At 44.5% G+C, this 19,367-nt stretch overlaps 1 protein-coding gene across 1 annotated transcript in view; it reads right to left on the reverse strand.

Annotated features, from left to right (window-relative positions):
* SSU72 (SSU72 homolog, RNA polymerase II CTD phosphatase) overlaps positions 1-19,367 on the reverse strand; it is a 46,404-nt gene that overhangs the window by 13,595 nt on the left and 13,442 nt on the right. Inside the window, exon 2 of the mRNA XM_035117738.3 lies at positions 11,845-11,988. Coding sequence (XP_034973629.1) covers positions 11,845-11,988 — 144 coding nt within the window. The remainder of the gene's footprint in view (positions 1-11,844; positions 11,989-19,367) is intronic.

Genomic DNA, 19,367 nt, shown 5'->3' on the forward strand with positions numbered 1-19,367 from the left:
GGACGTAACATGCCTAAGCTCCCCAACCTTCATCGAGGTGCAGTAAACTATTGACAACTGGTGAAATCAAAAAGCTTCGTAAACAAGTGGCAGTTCAGCTAGATTTATTTGTAGGTTTAATCTGATGGATGCTCAATTAGATACTGTGCAGTTGTATGCAAATATGAAGCTATTGATCAACTAGAGCAGAAGCCCAGTTGAAAAAACACCAGCATTTTACTTGGGCCAGCTGGCAACCCTACCAGGAAAACAGAAGAGCTCCACAGGGATCGAGGAGGAGGCAGGCTGACATTTCCAAAGTTTTAAATGAAAATGAATCTTCAGCTAAAGGCCACTACCCTGCAGTAAAACTGTATCATAAGAATGTAAGAGGAGCATGGCTGATAGATCAGCCCAAAGGCCACCTAACATACCATCCTGTTCTTACTGTGGCCAACCGGATGCCTACGTGTGAAGACCCAAAGCAGGACCTGAGCAACTCTCCCCACAGCAGCTCTCCCCACTCGTGATTCCAAGCAACCGGTATTCAGAAGCATACTGCCTCCGACGGTGGAAGTAGGACATAGCCATGGTAGATGGTAGCCACCAATAATCTTCTCCATGAATTTGTTTAATCCACATTTAGCACCATCCAAATTGGTCAACGCTACATGTTGTGGGAATGTAATCCATAGTTCAACTATACGTTCCATGAATAAGAACTTCCTTTTCGCCTTTCCTGAATCTTCCAACATTCCAGGCTTGCTGGATGATCCCAAGTTCTAGAGCTGAGAGGGAGAACTGGGGTCTATCCAATGAAGCTGAAACATCATGTAACTCCAAGCAGTCGGAAGGAAGATCATGGGCCTTCAGGGCTCACTATGTTGTTTTTTTCTGCAAATGCTGGATCAGAACAACTTATGTGTACTTACTCCACCTCATTCCCCTCTGTGCTCACCAAATATAATTCCATCTTACCCTGTACCTACAACTCAGGATAATGCTAAATAAGTCTACTGAAGATGACTGTGACCTACAAAAATATGTCAGGTGTGGGAACCTCTGGTCCTCAAGAAGTTGCTGAACTACAACTCCCATTATCCCTGGCCATCGACCATACTTGCTAGGGTTGTTTCCAGCTGGACAAAGACAGTCCAACATTTAAATGCTGCATCACTTTCTGCAGTCACACATTATGGCCTCAAAATAAAAGGGATGCAAGCAACTGGCTTCATGCGTAAGGTAGATTCGTGGCAGAAAACAGGATGGTGACTGGGAGCAATTCTGAGACACCTGACATGCATAAGTCCCATTGGACTGAAAGGGATAAGTTAGTAGAACTAATTTTCCCTGGCATAAAACCAATTGTATTTACTTTATGTAAGTAAAAATAGATGGTGGCCAAGAAGCACAAGCATTGTGCAGTAGATCAGCTTCACGATTGCATGGGATAGAACTTGAACAGGCACATGTTACAGGGCATGCTATATGTCACAGAGCAGGTGAAAAGAGGAGGAAGAGCCTTCTCGGTGATGGCTCCCTATTGTGGAATACTTTCCTCAGGCACCGTCTCCAGTGTGGCATTCCCTACAAGCAAAGACCATTTGATTCTTGACTCAGCTCCAGCAATTGTTTGCTCTTGATAATGCCTATTTAAGGCTGCATTGCTGCTATTTTATTATACCCTTTAATTTTGGTTTTATTAGTGTTTACTGTTTTCTAAAGTGCCACCTGGAAAAGTCCAAGAAACTAAAGAAAGATTTGGGTCCAGCTGCTGAGCATTTATTCCACCACATGCTGTGAAAATCAACGGCTGGTGTAAACAATTTTTGTTGAGGTCTAGGAGGGAAGCATGTTGCAGATGCCACAATCTCAAACTCTCCCAATAACAACGATAAAAAGGAGACTTGTAAGGGACGTAGCAAGCTGCCTTATACAGAGCCAGTCCACTGGGTCCATCTAGTTCAGTACTGTCTGCAATGACTGGCAGCAGCTCTCCAGGGTTTCAGACAGGGGTCTCTCTCGACACTAACTGGAGACGTCAGGGATTGAACCTGGGACCTCCTGAGCAGATGCTCTACCACTTGCAGCCAGCACAGGGAAGCCTCCAAGGAACTGAGACTTTTAAATAATACATATAGGAAATGGAGGGATTTATAACTAAGGAGGAGCACAATAGAGGGGTCCAAAGCTGTACGGATGGTATCAGGGAAGCTAAATGAGCAGAGGCTTTTAAGGAACGACAAAAAGAACTTCTTGTGCCATGTTTGGAGCAAAAAGAACAAGGGAGGATAATGACAGCCGCTTAGGGATGGCAGAGAAGTGTTAAGAGGTGACACAGAGAGGAGGAACCATTCAATTCCTATTTTGGTCTTCTCCCAAAAAGGGAAAAGCAGAACTAACAATGCAAGGAGGGATTTGCAACTCAGGATTGCTAAGGAGGTAGCTAGAGAACACCTAACTACTTTAAAGGAGTTCAGGCCTCCAGGGCCAGAGGAATTCTATCCCAGGTTGCTGAAGGGACTTGCAACAAGATTCTATTTCAGGGTACAGCGGCTGTCAGGTGACTAGAAATGAATGTTGTCCCTATAGATCTTCAGAAGGGAAGGAAAAGGGGGGTTAAATCTGGGAAGCTAGAGAAAAATCAATTCAGCGTCAGTAACAGGCAAAATTCTAGAACAGTTTAAACTGTATGTGAGCAACTAGAAAAGAATGGATTACCAGGAGCCAGGGCAAGCTTTATAAAGACTGAGTTGTGCCAGATTAACCTTATCTTCATGATCAAGGTGTCTCCCCTGCCAGGTAAGTATTTTATTTTATTTTGATAGAGTTACTAAGGTTTATAGATAAGGAGAAGGGTAAGGAAAGTAGTTTATCTTGATTTCAATGAAGCATTTCACAAGGTCTTCCATGACATCCCATATGATATACTAACAATACTACTGTTAGGCGGATCCCAATGAGTGATCATGAATAGTTCTGAATCAATCTGTCAAGAGGTTAAGAGTACTAACGGAACTCTAGGTTGTACCCAACATTACCCCTACTCAGAGCAGACCCATTAAAATTAATGGATGCTGCTAATTTACTCCAGGATGGACTTCAACAGAGATTAAAATGTAAAAACCTGCATTTAGGTATGAAGGAACCGTGGCACATCTATCAGGTAGAAGAGCTCTGGAAGGGCAGTCGTACATGTGAAGAGGATCTAGGGGCATCCAAGGCCAAAAGTGAAAAACACGAGCCGGCAATGTGCAATCCAAAACAGCTTAATGCAATCTCAGATTGCAGAAGTAGTATCCAGGTCACAAGCAATAATAGTCAATACAGCATCTGTAGTACTATGGTGCCCAGAAGAAAAAAAACAACCCAGAATTGGGGGGGGGGCTGGAAACTACAAAGAACACTTGAGGAGAGCTGGGGTATTTCGCCTGGTGAAGTTGGGGGAAATATTTGAAGGACTTTCACACTGAGGATAGAAGAGACCGGTTTCTCTGTTGCTCTGAGGACTCGAATGCTATGGGCTACTGAATTAACCCTGTTACAGGTGCCACATGAGATTCCATTCCACACTCGGAAGAAATCCACCTTTCAGTGTGGCAGCACCTACACTTTGGAATTCCTTGCCAACTGACATCAGACAGGCATCTTTGCAGTACACTTTTTGGCACCTGCTTAGAACATTTAGGCAAGCCTATCCAGATTAAGAGAAGTTATATGCATTTTTATCACATTTTAGTGCCTGTTGATTTTAGTCATATTTTGAATGCTTTTAAGTACAGTGGGACCTCAGTTTTCGAACGTCTCCATTGACAAACATTTCGGTTTACGAACGCTGCAAACCCGGAAGTAAATGCTTCAGTTTTCGAACACGTCTCGGAAGTCGAACATGCCACGCAGCTTTCGCTGAGTGCAAGATCTTGAGGCCTAGCTGTCGGCTGTCGAGTTTTCAGTTTTCGAACATTTCAGAACTCGGGTCTTCCGGAACGGATTACATTGAAAACCTGACATACCACTGTACTTGCTTTAAACTGTTTTTAATTACTGAGGATGTTGATGCTTCATTTTATATTTTTTGCAAACTGCTTAGACATGCTGGGAAGCGTATCTTGGCTTAAAAGTTAGAAATTTCTTAATGGGATAAGCGGTACAATGATAGAACAGACCACCTTGGAAAGGGGAGGGAGGCTCTCAACCAGAAGCATTTGAGCTGAGGATGACCAGCCTGCCAGAGATGCTATAGCTGCAGGGGTTGGAATAGAAGATCACTTAGGTCCCTTCTTGCTAGCAGGTGTTCTTCACTTCTCTCTCGACAGAAGCTGAAGCACAGTAGTTGCCCCACATAAGAGGAAGCTGCCTTATACCATGTCTGTGTAACTGTCCCATCTAGCCTTGCATTACTGTACCTAGTTTGAGTGTGGCCTTTGACCTTCCAGATGTTGCTTAACTACAAGGCTGCTTCAGCCCAAGCAGATATGGCCAATGACCAGAGATGATGGGAGCCTGTAATCCAGCAACATCCAGAGGGCCAAAGGTTCCCCACACCTGGTCAAATTTGTCTGGCAATGGCTCTGAAGCATCTCTAGATCATAAAGGGTGTTTTCTCATCACCTGGTGCGCAAATCTTTCAATAGGAGATGCATGCAGTCTACTATAGAGATGTGGGTTTCATGCCTGAACTGCGTGGGCTGAGTGTTGAGAACAGGAGAAACAGAGTTCATGGCAGAAGCAAGATTTGAAATAGGGTACCTTCCCATACTCCCCTAACACTGGGAACCTCAGAATCCTGGCCACCAGGTTTTGTGCTGGTGCAGAACACAAAGGTCTGGCTTAAGTGCTTTGAAAGCAATGTAATTGGCCTAGCTCTTCCCCCACTTCCGTAACCGAAGTTGAGGTTGTGATGATCCATCGCCACCATCACTTGTTAAGATTAGCATCTACCAGAGAGAAAGTATGCAGATGGGGGGTTGTTGTTGCTGAAGCCCGTCCCCTTTTAAAGGAGACCTACCAGATCTCCTCTACTGGCCCTTTGAAAGAGAGCAACAATTACTTCACTGGGTTTTGAATTATAAGCTGCTGGGAGTATGAAATGATATGGCCGCCTTTAATTTTACTCCTTTGTTTCAATTCTGCATTGCATTTTATCACTTTGTTAGCCATCTTCTGGCCCAGGGATTGCCCTCAAAGCAGGGTGCAAGCTGAGGATGAAAAAGCCTGATCGCACAATGGATGAGAAAGTCCCTACAATAAACGTGTGCATGTGTGTGTCTAACACAGGAAGCTGCCTTATAAGAAGTCCATCCAGCTCAGTATTGCCTACATTGACTGCCAACATCTCTCCAGGCAGGGGTCTCTCCCAGAACTACCTAAAAATGGCTGGGATTGAATGTGGGACTTCTTGCATGCAAAGCAGATGCCCTACCACTGAGCTGTGGCCCTTCCCCAATTCAAGAGGTCTCCTGCAGCGTCCCACCTCTCCCTCCTGCCATGTGCAATTTGGGAATATCAGCCTCTTACAAAGGCAATGGTTAGAATTACAGGATAAAGTGAGTGAAATGCCTTGAACACTGGAACTCGCCATATAAACAGCAGTAGTATGGTGAAGTATAAAGTGCTACCCTTCCATCGTGATCAACAGCGCTCAAGGGGGCTTACACATAATTATTTTTGCAGATACTGTCAGGGCACACTGAAGCCAACCAGAATGGGCCACACTGCTGGAATTGCACACCCAGTGCATAACGAAGTAACTTTTACCCATTTAAACTAGCTTACTGCAGTGTGCATGCACATGAATGTGTGAGACTTACGTATAAGTAATTTTAAAAGCACCTGTTTCCACAAGTGTTGCTTCCAATCCAAGTTGAAAACCATTTTTCAAGAGCTAAAGTTATGGCCAATCATGTTATTTTAAGATTTTGGTGGCTGGGCCTGAGAGAGGGAGATTAAAAAAAAATCCCTACGACAAACTTTTAAAAATAATTAATCAGCTAATCTTTTTTGTTCTTAATTTTAAGGGGGGTGAATCTAGCCTAAACGTTTCCCCAATTACAGAGATCCCATTCAGCCAAATGGTTTATGAAGCACTTCTAAAATAGCTGAAAAACGAAATCTATGGGCATAACCTAATTCAACTGTCTTTTAAGCACAGTGATGCTATACATCAAGCATTTTAAACAAACGCTTCATGGTTGGGCAGTGTTAGAAAGGTTACGGAGGGTGAAATCAATATTGCTTTTTAAAATCAGAAAGGGAACTCACTGACTGCAAAATTTAAAATCAGCAGACTGATCAACTAAAGCTTTTGATTCACCTGTGCAGGACAGTTTAAAGTGATGGGAGTTAAGTCTGTGATTCTTATTTTTGTGGTGCTGATTTGGTTCTGGAGGAAATGACGAACGAGCAATGAAGATACCTTGCCTTCTTACCAAAGACTCATAAAGCTATGTTTCACTACATTTTAAGTTCTTACACACTGAAGCTCCTTCAGTCTCTCCAGAAACATGTACTGGTGTTTTAGTAGCCCGGAAGCTTCATTAAAACCTGCTCAACTCCACGGAATGGTACACCCAGTGTGGCACGTCGGCCAGAGTTGGAGCAGCACCTAGGAGACTGTTCAGATCCCCACTCAGCCATGAAGCTCACTGGGTGACTTTGAGCCAGTCACTGTCTCTCAGCATAACCTACCTCACACGGCTGTTGTGAGGATAACATGAGGAGGAAGAGAAGTATGTATGCCACCTTCAGCTCCTTGGAGGGCGGGTGGGATCCGAAGGCAGTAATAAAAAATAAATGCTTAATAGGTTAAGTGCTACCTGCTATGCTCTTGTCACATGACCATCTGCTGCAATGAGAAACGGGCTTTGTGTGAATCAGTGCTAATGGGCTGCAGAACTGAATCCCTCAACAATATATTTCACTAAGGGTGTTCTGTCTGGGCTGCTGACTCCGTAAGGTGCTCTGGCAGGATTTAGCTGAGTCTTGCTCACCCATAGCCCTTTCCAGCAGGGATGGGAACTTTTGGCCCAACAGCCAGCTCTTTATCTCTGACTACTGCCCATGCTGGCTGAGTCAAGTTGGAAGTCCAACAACATTTGGAGGGCCACTGGTTTCCCCAACCCCACCTTGAAGCTTCGTCAACAACTGCCTTTTACCATTTCTTCCTATCCATCCAAATATGCTTCAAATTGTTCATGTTCAAACAGGTTGCGCCATCTTCCAGTGTAGGAACTATCCTATACTGAAATCAGATCGCTGGTCTATGTAGACCAGCACTTGGGAATCTTCCTGACAGGGAATTGCTCTCTGTGGGGTCTTTCCCACATCTCCAGCTCAAGATCCTTTCACTAGAAAGATACCAAAGATCGAATCTGGCACCTTCTGCAGGTAAAGTGTGTGGTCTACCACTGAGCTATGGCCACTCCTCATCCTCCCAAGTACACATGGAGGCGCCTACATTTCCACACCTTCTGAAGGAATAGGGAGCAGCCCTGCATGGGTGACTGTGCGCCGTGCATCTCAGCCAAAGCCATCTCAGCCAAAACAATAACTATCTTCCATTTCCTTTAAACACCAAATGGGGTTCATTCCCCACCCCTGCCCATTTCCCCTATGAAGGGTAGAAAAAAGTTTTTTTTTAACATACATGTTGCCATTCTAAGCAGCTTTTTTTTTACCTTGGTTTCCTGATGTAAGTTGCTGTAGCGCTTTTTTCTGCCTGGCTGGGATGGTTGCTTCCTTGACTGACCGGATGGACTGGAGGGGTGGGTGGGAGGTAGGGGGGAAGATGGGTAGCAGAAGCCTTTCCACAAACGTCCGTGTACCCTAGTTTCCATGCTTTGCTAGGGCAGGGAGGCCCCCTTCTGGTGCCGAGACACGGACCTGTTTCCATACACCATGGAGGCACAGACACAAAACGTTTGCCCATTTATACACAGAAGAGCTGCTCTTTTCAGACACGGAAGGCTGGAAGGAGAAGCCCTCACCTACCTGAAAATTAGCAGAACTGGGGAAGCAGGAGTTGCTGGAACTCCAACTCCCATCATCCTTGGCTACTGGGCTGATGGGAGTGAAAGTCCAGCAATGGCTGGAGGGCCACAGGTTCACCGTTCCCGAGCTACAGCTTCTGGATGACGGGTCCCATCCATGCTTCTTTTGAGATACCCCACGCAACCTGCCCATCTTAAGATGGGCTCTCCCATCTTAAAAGTAGAGCTCCTCAGTAGCCATTCTTCTCTGCCCAAGTAGCCTGCAGCAACTATTTTATTAGAACAATTCATCTCATTTCCCCCACCCCAAGGCCAAATGTAGATCTGCCCCCAAAATGTCAGCAAGTGGGGGGTGGGGGCTAGAGAACTAGTAATTTACAGTGAGTGGAAGATTGCTCTTGCTTTCTCAACTGCAATCCAGAGGAGGAGTGCCTTCTGAACATGAAGTAAGAGCCCCTGAAAACTTTTTAGTGCCTTTCATAGACCCTTAGGGCCCCAAATGCAACTGCCTGCTCCACGTCCCCCACCCCACCCCATCGCAAGGAGTGCTTGGTGGCCACAGTTCTGCCTCTCAATGCAGCGCTGAACTAAGAAAAAAGCAACTCCAGGAGCGTGGACAGGGGGCCAATTGTATTTCTTTTTTAATTGTTATGTTCTCAGTACAACAAATCATTTTAACAAGAAAGGCAACCATCACATAGATCCTCAAAATGGCTATGGTAAAGTCTTCCCCATTTTCTAACAGAATCGCTAGTGCCCCACTGAGATGGTCACCTTCTCAGGAAAAAAAGTAAATTTAAAACAAAAACCAGCCCATATGTTATGGGACCAGTCCGTTCTTTTCGTAGTGCTTCTCAGTGCTAATTCTCACTGAGGTCTTGGCTGTGTCTGGACTGTATTAACGGAGGCTTGTCAACAGAGGTTTGAATGACAGAGTGGCCCCCCCGCCCCAAATCCCTGCACACAGAATGCCAAGAAGGGGCACTAATCTCACCTTCTCCAAAACTAAGCTACATTTCTGTGTGCAGGGCAGGAATGGGGAAACTGTGGCTCTCCCGATGTTGTTGGACCACAACTCCTATCATTCTTTTGGGGTGCCATAAAGTTTCCGATCCCTGGCTAATTTGGGACAATTTAATTTTGGGGGCAGATAACCAACATGGGGAATGATAGTAGGAGAATTGTGTGTGATGTGGAGAAAAAATATGGATACAGAAATATTCATTCTCTTCTGTCATAGTACTAGCACTCAGGTCACCCACTGAAACTGAGTAGCGGCAGTAGTAAGACAGGTAGAAGAAAAACCACGTATTTCAAACAATACATAATTTACTTGGGGGTGTGACAACCGCCAGTGACTCAGGTGGCCAAGAAGAACAAATTCATGGAGGATTTGTCTGCCATTAGCCATGATAGTTAAAGAGACACTCTCAACTGTTCAGAACCAGTATTACCTCTAGTGGGACATGCCCAGCTTGTGATTTGGAGCCATCTAGGCACCATGGCAGACAAAGCGTGGTGCTTGATGGACCTGTGGTCCATCAAAGGGATTATATTCCATCAATGGATTCTGCATCCCCCACCTCCCAGCTTGCAGAAGGGCCCAGACACAGTTTTGCGATCTCAGTGAGAACTACACCTACAAGAGAAGCTCAAGGGCTACAGGCTCCCAGTTGAATCCCCACCGCAGTCCTTCCAAGTTTCCTCAAGCCCTGGCACATACAGGATTACTGGTGATGGGGAAATCCTTTTATAAAACGAGACATTCCCTAAAATGAAAAGTTCCAGATGTGGTGTATGCGGCCCCCCAAGAGAAACGTGGTGATGCAGGTTTAAGGAAAGCCTGAAACAAAATGAAAACCGTAACTACTGGGAGCTGTAAGCTCTCAGGTTTAATGGTCTCCCACCAGTTAACACACGCACAGAGCTGATACTCTGCCCAAAAACATGTGGATTTATGGACCCCTAATGTCTCCCTTAAGTCTTCTGACAATCACTTTAACGATCTAAAGCAAAACTAGGAGACAAAATGAGGGCCTGTTACTGCCAGACTGTTCTCTGTACTGACTTGTGGGTATTTGGTTATCAATATACTCTCAACTCAGCAGCCTGGGACCAGCTTTATGCTAGTTTTTAAGCATCTACTTCTGGATGTCATCTTCTTTTAACCTATTTTGAGCCTTCTGAGAGTGTAAACAGTGCTGTCCCTCCTGGACAATCCCTTTCATTACTTCCTATTCAAGCTCCAGAGAGAAAGGAAGTAGCAGGAACTACTGGCCCCAGGTTTCAAGCGAGGCAGACTTTCCTGGCTGTCCTCAGCTGCTAAGGCACCTGGAAAGGTTAATTTTAAATTCCACTTCTCAAAAGATGTGTTTCATATCTGGTATTAGAAAGGTTCCAGGGCTGCTACAGTCTAAATCTTTGGCTGGTAATGAACTCATTAAAGCCCCTTTATTTTGGAAGTGTATGCAGTTTTCCTGTTTTTGTTTTTAAAATTCAGCAAGATAATATTAGAGATGAGGGGGGAACCCCATTAGACCAAACACACCTTTGAAAGCGTGTCATCCTTGTTACAAATGCCAGAAGTTAATTCTAGGAAAGGAGCAGGCTTGCTTTGGCTTAAGCAGGGTTAATTCCCCCCCCCCCAAGGTTGACAAAAAAACACCACCCCAGGAAATCCAGGATACCAATGGATCCTGAACACTTTGAGATGCACCAGAAAGAACATCTAAGTCTATATGCTAGAGTTGAATATGGATGAGTGTACTGAAGAGTTGCAGGACCTGCATTTTAGCTGCACCTAATCACACACCTCCATCTTGGTCAAGGTACAGGCTGGTCTACTTTTATAGTTCTTACCTGCTTCCTTGCCTGAACTGTAGTCCACAGCCAGTTCATTGCAAAGAACAAATCTTTACCAGGCCATGTGGGAAAGGTGCCAGACCCTCACATTGTTTCTAAGGATGCATTCACACCACTCGCTGTACTGTTCCAATCCATTCCCAGTACGATTCACACATCCAATGGGAGGTATATTTTAAACCTGTTAGTGCAGGAAAGATGCTACACTAGCTCTGAGCATCCTGGGGGAACCCACATTGAACTGAATTATTCTAGGACAAAATGCTTCTATTGTCACTCTCTCTGAAGGACAATGTCTAAAGTGCTTTTTCCAGTACAACTGGGGGGCGGGGAGGGGGGAGCCAAGATGCTTAGCGTCTGAGCAGTTCTAAATAAATTGTAAAGCAGACAGATTTTGTAGTGGTGGTCTCTGGCAATCGGTGGCTGAGCTACCCCTGATGTCACAGAGAGGTGGGAAAGGCAGAAGGGTCTTAGAGGAGACTGGGCAGGAACAATAGGAGCCTGGGGGTCAGGGGGATTTGGGGAATGAATCAGGAGGCGGGGGTGGTCTTGGGGGAAAGTCTGGGAGAGGACAGGAAACTAAGAGGGAGAATGGCCAGAAAGGAAAGCAGCTGTGTATAGTCAGGAATTGGGATACCAAGCCAAAACCTTCAGCTGTCAGGTTCCTAGTGAATTTCATGAATATAGAGCTATTACCATTTGAGTAGCCAGTTATGGGGGGCAACCCAACATAGTCATCCAGAGCACAGGAGTGCAAATCACATCCCAAGAAAGTGTCAAATCTCCTCTACCGCATGCACCACTACTTAATGGACCAGGGGTTGGGGGGGTAAAGAGAGCATTTAAAGGGATGTGGTAAGAGCCCTTCAATCATGTGAAGCACCTGCCTAGAACTGGAAAAATACCAAGACCTTGCCACAGTCAAGTAGCAGCATATCCCTTATGCAAACGTGCGAAGAACAGCTTTCGGAAAGGTGAACAGCAGGGTTTTGAAAGGGGCATTCCACAGGGATACAGTTCTTTGTCTTTCCTAAGCAGGTCACTGTACATCTGATCGTATGTCGTTTTGAAATCATAAACGTTTGGCTTGTCTGGCGCTGGTCCTGGCAGTTTCACGTGAGTCCCCGTCCCAAAGGATCGAACAATGAAGCCACGCTTACTGAAAGACAAAAGGGGGGGGGGGAAACAGGGAAGTTTAATTATTCTGGATGGATTCATGTTTACATGCCAAAACATTACATAGTAAATAGGATCTACAGAACCCTCTGGAATCCAACAGGTGCCTAGTATCTTGATGCTTAGGAAGCTACTGAAGATAATATTTGTTAAATAAGCCTTTCCTTGAATCATTAACTGCACAAGTTTTAGAATTTGTTTTATTGTTTAAGTGTCTGCATCTTTTGTGTTTTACCTCATTTTATCTTATTTATGCACTGCTTCAATAGCTTCTGGCTATGCCGCAATTTATAAATCTGAAAGATAAATAAGAGAAACTCTGGAAAATACTGAGGCTAGTGCACCACTGGAAGGTTTAATTCACAGGTTCATTCTACATTTGAAGTGCTCCAGCCCACTTTTAATGGTCTCAGGGCGGGTTAAAAAATTGCCACCATCGAAAATCAAGTATAATTTTACATTGATGACATAAAAGAAGACCACAACCCACCAATGACAGAAGGAAAAGAGCAGTACAGGGCAATAACCAAAGGCCTGGGCACAGAGGTGCACTTACTGCCAAGAAAGCATACAGAGATGGCGCAAGACACACATCAGAAAGGAGGTCATTCCACAATCTGAGAGCCCGCCTCAGAGAAGACCCTCTCAAGCATTACCACTTCTTGATCCCTTACGGCAGAATAAGCAATCAAGCAGTCTGTGCTGGTTATTCAGGTTCTGAATACGACAGCTTCTGATTTTGCTACTTATTCCCAACATAATTAGCTATTTTTAACATTGTTGCTCTCATAAGAGCAACCAAGACTAAGAATTTCACTCAATGAGAGAGAAAATGACACAAGTAGAGATCTTGTGTAACTTTTCTATGGCTTCACATACTTAAAAAAAACACCTCTTAATCACAGCTCTTTCAGAAGACTGGCCGATTTTATAGCACTCCTCAATTAAGCCATTAAGCAGAAAGAAATTCTGACCCTCAAAGACAAGTCTTCCTCAAGGGCCTGGATTTGCCATTTCAGAAAGAACATGTGACGTTTCAAAAGAGAACCCAGCAATCTCCGAAATAAAGTCAGCTGTGCAGTGAATGCCGAGCACTATTTTTAGTTACTTTTCTCCTTCTACATGAGCAAACTGGATTGCAGAAGTACCACCACAGAACATTTCCTTATTGCAGATCATGCCGGGGGGGGGGGGCACTTTAAACAAGAAACCCACTTGTTTAAATGAACAGAAGGCTGTTTTTCCCCCATCAGGGAACAAAACGAAAGAATTTCTCTCCCCAAAAATATTTCTGCAATTCTAAAGCTAGCAGCTTGTCAACTTGGTTGGGAAGCGGATGTAGAGCCACGTAAGGGAATGAGAGGGAAAAGAATGGTTGATGCAGGGAGTGGATGCTCCTATTATTACTGTATCTTCATCCTGAACCACAATGTTATTTCATGCACACGTATCAACAAATCCACTTCTCATGAGCAAGTCCCCACTGCCTTCTAGTGACCACGACACCTTAGCACCACAGATCTCTTGTTTTGCATTCTACACAGTTAACTACTTCGAGGCATTTCTTACTCCCACAGGTCTCATTTCAACTGCATTTTGAAGCATGATCCTCTCTGAAGCAGCCAGGGAGGAACCCCCCATTTCTTGCTTACCCCATATCCCACACAAATAAGACAAGAATCAAGCCCCCTTTGCATGTCAAGAGGAAGGGGAACTGGAAGCAGTTGAAAATAATGGCTGACTAGTAACAATTCTGGACTGCTGTGTGACATAGAACTCCATGTGCATTGCTGCCTGGATAGTTGTTGTCAGCAAAAGGGGTGGGTGTCAGAAGATAATAAAGTAGGCTGCTCTGTTTTACTTTACTGTACTATCTAGCTGCTACTTGGTTAGGAAGCCAAGGGTTTCACTTGGTTTACCAGCCAGTCATTATTTAGCGTTACCACCAATCCCTTCCCCCACATTCTGCAGCATGCAGACAGGGGGAAAGGCACAGGGCTATATCCAAATTTCACTCAGAGCAGACCCACTGGACTTCCTGTGTTAGCCATGCCCATTCATTTCAATGAGTCTACTCCGAGTAGGACTAACAGGATACAAACCAGGGTCTTCTCTTATCCTGTATTATTGGAAATTAGACCTCTAGATTAGGAATCTGTGCAGTGGTGGGTGTTCTGTTCGCCAGTGGGCCGGGCCCAACCCTGGCGAGCCACTTGGCAGGTCCTTGGCCTTAGATCGTGAATATATTTCTGATTCAGTGATATTCTCAGTGTTAGGAAAATCTAAATGACAACCGGAAAGCGAGCTTTCTCACAGTCCTAAAACCAGATCATGGGTTCCCAGCGTTTCTAAGGTGTTTGTTGTAAGTTACAACAAGATGGTGAAAAATTAGAAAGGGCACTAGACTTACTGTATCTGGTTTGTCTCCATAGCCTTTCCATTCCAGAATCTCTGCTTTGGCATCCTAACCTTGCTTCATTAATTTCAAACCTGCACTTAAGCAGCTCATTTTTTAATGGGGGGCCAGGAATGCCGCAAGACCAGCTGCTTACTCACAAGTAGTTCAACCAGTAATCAGCAAGGGGGCACAAGGGCTAAGCTGAAAAGAGGCTCCCAGCTCCTCCTCTTGGCCTATAAGCCTCAGGGGGAATTAGGGAAAGGAGGCATTGAGAAAGGAAGGACCAGCTGCTCTAAGTCAGGGGTGGGGAATCTCAGACCAGGGGGCAGAATATGGCACTTAAGGCCTCTGGTCCAAGGAACTCCCCCTAGACCACACCCCTCAATGGTCCTGCTTTACACCCTCCTCTTTTAGCCTGACAGGGATTTGCCTTTGAACTCCAATAATGCCTCCTGCTTGTCTGGATGGATGCTACAGAAGGGTATTGTGTAAAAATCAGCCTACTGTGTATAAAGGTTGTATTTGCTTCTGTTGCCCCACCCCCTTCAGCTTAAGGTCCTGCTTGCCCATGGCAGGCGACCCCTTGAAAAGCTGTCCAGCAGGGGACGTGGCCCTCTGGATGAATAAAGATTCTTCACCACCCACTCTAAACTCTGAAGTGTCTAAGAAGCAAAGCTATAAACAGGAAACTGAAGAACGCTGGACCACAAGCCTGAACCAGAATTATGACATCTGTGTTTTGTGCTGTTATTAGTGCACAAGAGGAGCTCTCAACTTCTTCTACTCACAATACTGTAGCCCGGAGTCGGTTTTCAGCACATCACCTGGCATGCGTTGTTATGAATTTTCTCCCCATTACTGCATGGCAGGCAACCCTTTGACACGCCACTTCCTCTCAACAGAAACTGGCTTTTAACAAAGAGATCATTTGAAGTTAGCTTAAGGCAGTTGCCCCACACTGGAGAGCTGTTATGAAACATGCACCAGGGTTCAAACTTCCTCCCTGCTAAGCAACTCACAAACCACTTTGGACCAATCACCAAGCGCTTTTCCTACTGCTTCGATCATCAAGTGGAAATATTTAACCACTCCAGACCAGCAGTACTGCAAGGAAATTTGTTCTGCCCTTATTTTGTGGGGAATGTATTCCTAGACACTTTCTCACCAAGGGGAACTGGAACCACTTTTGTTCTTTCATGTGTACTTAAAATTTGTTTAGCCCTTATGAATGCAGGGATAATTTCTGAAAACATCCCTAGCGCAAACCAGTGAATCATTAAAAGAATGAGTTAGAACATGAGTAACTACTGTTGGTAAAGGTTTTTTTTTATTATCATCACCGCCTGTGTCACTTCTAGGAAATTATTAGCCCCACTCGAAGCTGGAAAATAAGTGGTTTGGAATTGTGTTAACTCGGTGGGAGAGCCACAATGCAGAGGTTGCATAAATGCTTACCAAACAGTGTTACACAAGTGCCATTGCTCATGAAAGCGCTTTCCTGCACACAGATAATTGCCACTTGGACACGTAACACATTCCCAACAGGGAGCTCTAACACCGGCGGAATAACCAAGTGTAAGCAGTCAAACATAAATGATTGGATGCACACTGCAGAAGAAAATAAACTTCACTTTTGAATTCAGGGCACATTCGTAACCTCAATCTATAAAAAATAAATGGAGGTTGCTGTTATTTTGCTGTGTATGTCTCTTTTGCTTTTATTTCCAGATTTAGTGGACATTGGTACAGCCTTGTAAACAAGCAAAAAAAAAGTCTACTAGCCTGTTGTGAACTGGCAAAGGAGGGAGGCCTCCCCCGCTGCAATTACAAGGATGCCCCAAATAGGTGCCGCAGAGGAAATTTCTGTCAGGCGCAAGCTTCTCAAATTAGGTGTTAAGTTGAAGAATGTCCCTGTATCTAGTCACCCTCTATCATCCCACCTTTAGTCAGCTTCCCATCAAACTGCTTTTAACATGGTAGTGGAACCACCAACAACCCACCTGAGGTCAGGGTGAGACCCCTCTGTGGGTCTTAAACACTACTTGAAAGAATGGTTACCAGATGCTGGAGACAATGAGATATAGTATCAAATAAATCAGCTACATCCCCAGGGATGGGGAACCTGTGGTCCTCCAGATGTTCCTGGACTACAACTTCCATCATCCCTAACCATTTGCCATGCTGGATGGGATTGATGGGAGTTTTAGTCCAACATCCGGAGGGCCACATGTTCCCTATTCCTATCATAGTGTTGTGTAGAAAGCACCTAAAATATCACCTAGATGTGGTTCCTACTTCAGCTAGCTTTTAAGAGAGTGAATTTCTAATCCATGTTGCTACAAAGATTATTACACCATGTCTACTGAAATCTCAGAGGCTAGGGAGATGGCTGAATAAGACCCCAGGGGTTGAAAGTGGGGCTTCTGCTCACCATGACCAGCAAAACCAGACTTAAGAGAAATTTTCCAAAGTTACTCAAAAAATGTGCATGTAAGCAACTCAGAGGGCCTTTTTGGCTGAAGAGCAGGGTCCAAATACTATAAATAAATACTGCAAATAGCACAGAATTTTAAACTTTTAGTACAGACAGCACAAAAAGAAAAAGGTGGTATTCTGCAGTGAGGATACCCACCTGTTGTCTGAGAATTCAGGGGTAGGCAACCTAAGGCCCACGGGCTGGATGCGGCCCAATCGCCTTCTCAATCCGGCCTGCAGACAGTCCGGGAATCAGTGTGTTTTTACATGAGTAGAATGTGTTATTTGTGAGGCCTGCCTGGTGTTTTTTACATTAGTAGAATGTGTGCTTTTATTTAAAATGCATTTCTGGGTTATTTGTGGGGCATAGGAATTCGTCCATTCTTCCCCCCCCCCAAAAAATATATACAGTCTGGCCCACCACATGGTCTGAGGGACCCACAGCTGAAAAAGGTTGCTGACCCCTGTCTGAGATCAAACAAATTACCGTATATTCCGGCATACAAGGCGACTGGGCATGTAAGACAACCCCCAAATTTTTGAGTTAAAATATAGAATTTGGGATATACAGTACTCTATATTTTAACTCAAAAATGTCTGCAGCGATTTCTGGTGCTGCGCTGCCCATATCCAAAATGTCCGCAGCGCCAGAAATCGCTTCTGAGCATGTGCAGACATGCGGACATGCTCAGAACCGATTTCTGGCGCTGCTTGGCGAGTCCCCGGTTTAGCACAGCGCGCGGGGGACTTGCCGAGCAGGCAGTACCCAGCGTATAAGATGACCCCCGAATTTTGAGACGATTTTCCGGTGTTAAAAAGTCGTCTTATACGCCAGAATACACTGTAAGATAAAAGCAGACATTCTGGCACTGCTGATTCAACATTTCCAAGCCTCTTAACCATGGTTAGATCAGGAGCAACTGCCATACATTAATGTTCCCTTCCTTTCCATCTCACCGAAGTCCACACCTTCACCTACAGTGTTAACTTGTAATGTTGTGTTAGCCAGTCTGTATATCCACTTTAAATCCCACACCTCAAACTCAGATTTAAAGCTAACCATGGTTAGCGTCCAATATATCCACAATCATAATTACACCACCAATGCTGCAGAGGGAAGAGAAGAGGAGGCCACCTCTTAACTATGGCTATGAGACAAGGATACTTCCACCTGCGCTAGGCCCATGTGGTGGTTTTCTAGTCAATTAAGTTTAACGAAAGGCACATAAGCTACCATCCACCTTGGGCCTGCCCATAAAAAGCAAGTCTATAGTAAGAGACTAGGGTGGTGTCTGCTGTTTCCAGGAACTCTTCTTATCATGATACTTTTGTGGGTGAGCTGAGTTTTGTTTGGACGCTGGGTGAGAACCTGGAGGCTGAGAGGGAGGTTGTGTCAGAAGGAAAATGAAACGATATAATTTTTATATATTTGTAACTTTGTATTAATGAACAAAGTTTCATATGTAACTATGTATTTTTGTAATATTTTTGTTTCAATTAGTCTGTTGTCGCTTCAGTTTTTTGTACACCACTTAAGAATTTTTTAAAAATATTAAGTGTCACAGGAATGGTGTACATATAAACAAACAAATAAAACCTGCAGATCATTTTAAGATACTTTGTGATGCACTTACCTTGAGAAAAGCCCACTACAAAGGATTCAATGGCTTGCACTTTTGAATGCCAAGTGGTGTGCTTGGCACAAAATAACTCTCACTGTGTTCAATCCCACTTTACTCCAGGATTGGTTTGCTCTTTTGCTCAAGCTGACTTTCATCGTGAATGCTCATTACTAAGAGACTGTATTCCACATCAACACAAGCCAAATTCCGCAACCTGTTCCAAGCACACATGCACTATCATTCTAAATTCTAAAATGTAATTTATTCTCCTTGTTATAGGAAAGGGCAAAGAGAGATACACTAAAGCCTCACCCCTCACTAGCTTTGCAACCTCACTAGCTTTGCGGCAATTCAACCAGATGCTGCGCATACACTACCAGCATAGTCACAGAAACAGCTTTCCAGAATCTGAGAGAGGGCTGTTTCCTAGCCACACCTAGGAATGTCAGAAACTGGGACCTTTCATGTGCAAAGCAAGTGCTCTTCCACATAGTTACCAGCCCTTCCTTGTGACTAACAGTGACATTTTATGTTGCTGGAAATAGGAGTCTCTCCTTGCAGGTCCAGGAAAGGGTTTTTTTTTTGGAGGGGGTCGAATTGGGGTGAGATATAAAAAACAATTTCCTAGACTCCCGTGTTTTGGCACCTTTCTGACTTGGCTGCCAATATTTCCCAAGTTCACTGCAAGCTTCAAATCACTCATTTTGGAAACTGTACATGACAATCAGTGAAATTGAGCTGAAGTAACCTAAAGCAGGGCCAGATAGAGTTCAAATTTTAAAGCACCAGCTTTTGAGGCGATCCAATGAGAGGGATTTCCCACCACTCCTACCAGAAAGGGGTCTGGATAGCAGCAAAACACTTTGC

This window comes from Zootoca vivipara, chromosome 6, assembly GCF_965207765.1.
Source record: "Zootoca vivipara chromosome 6, rZooViv2.hap1.1, whole genome shotgun sequence".
Classification (NCBI taxonomy): Eukaryota; Metazoa; Chordata; class Lepidosauria; order Squamata; family Lacertidae; genus Zootoca; species Zootoca vivipara.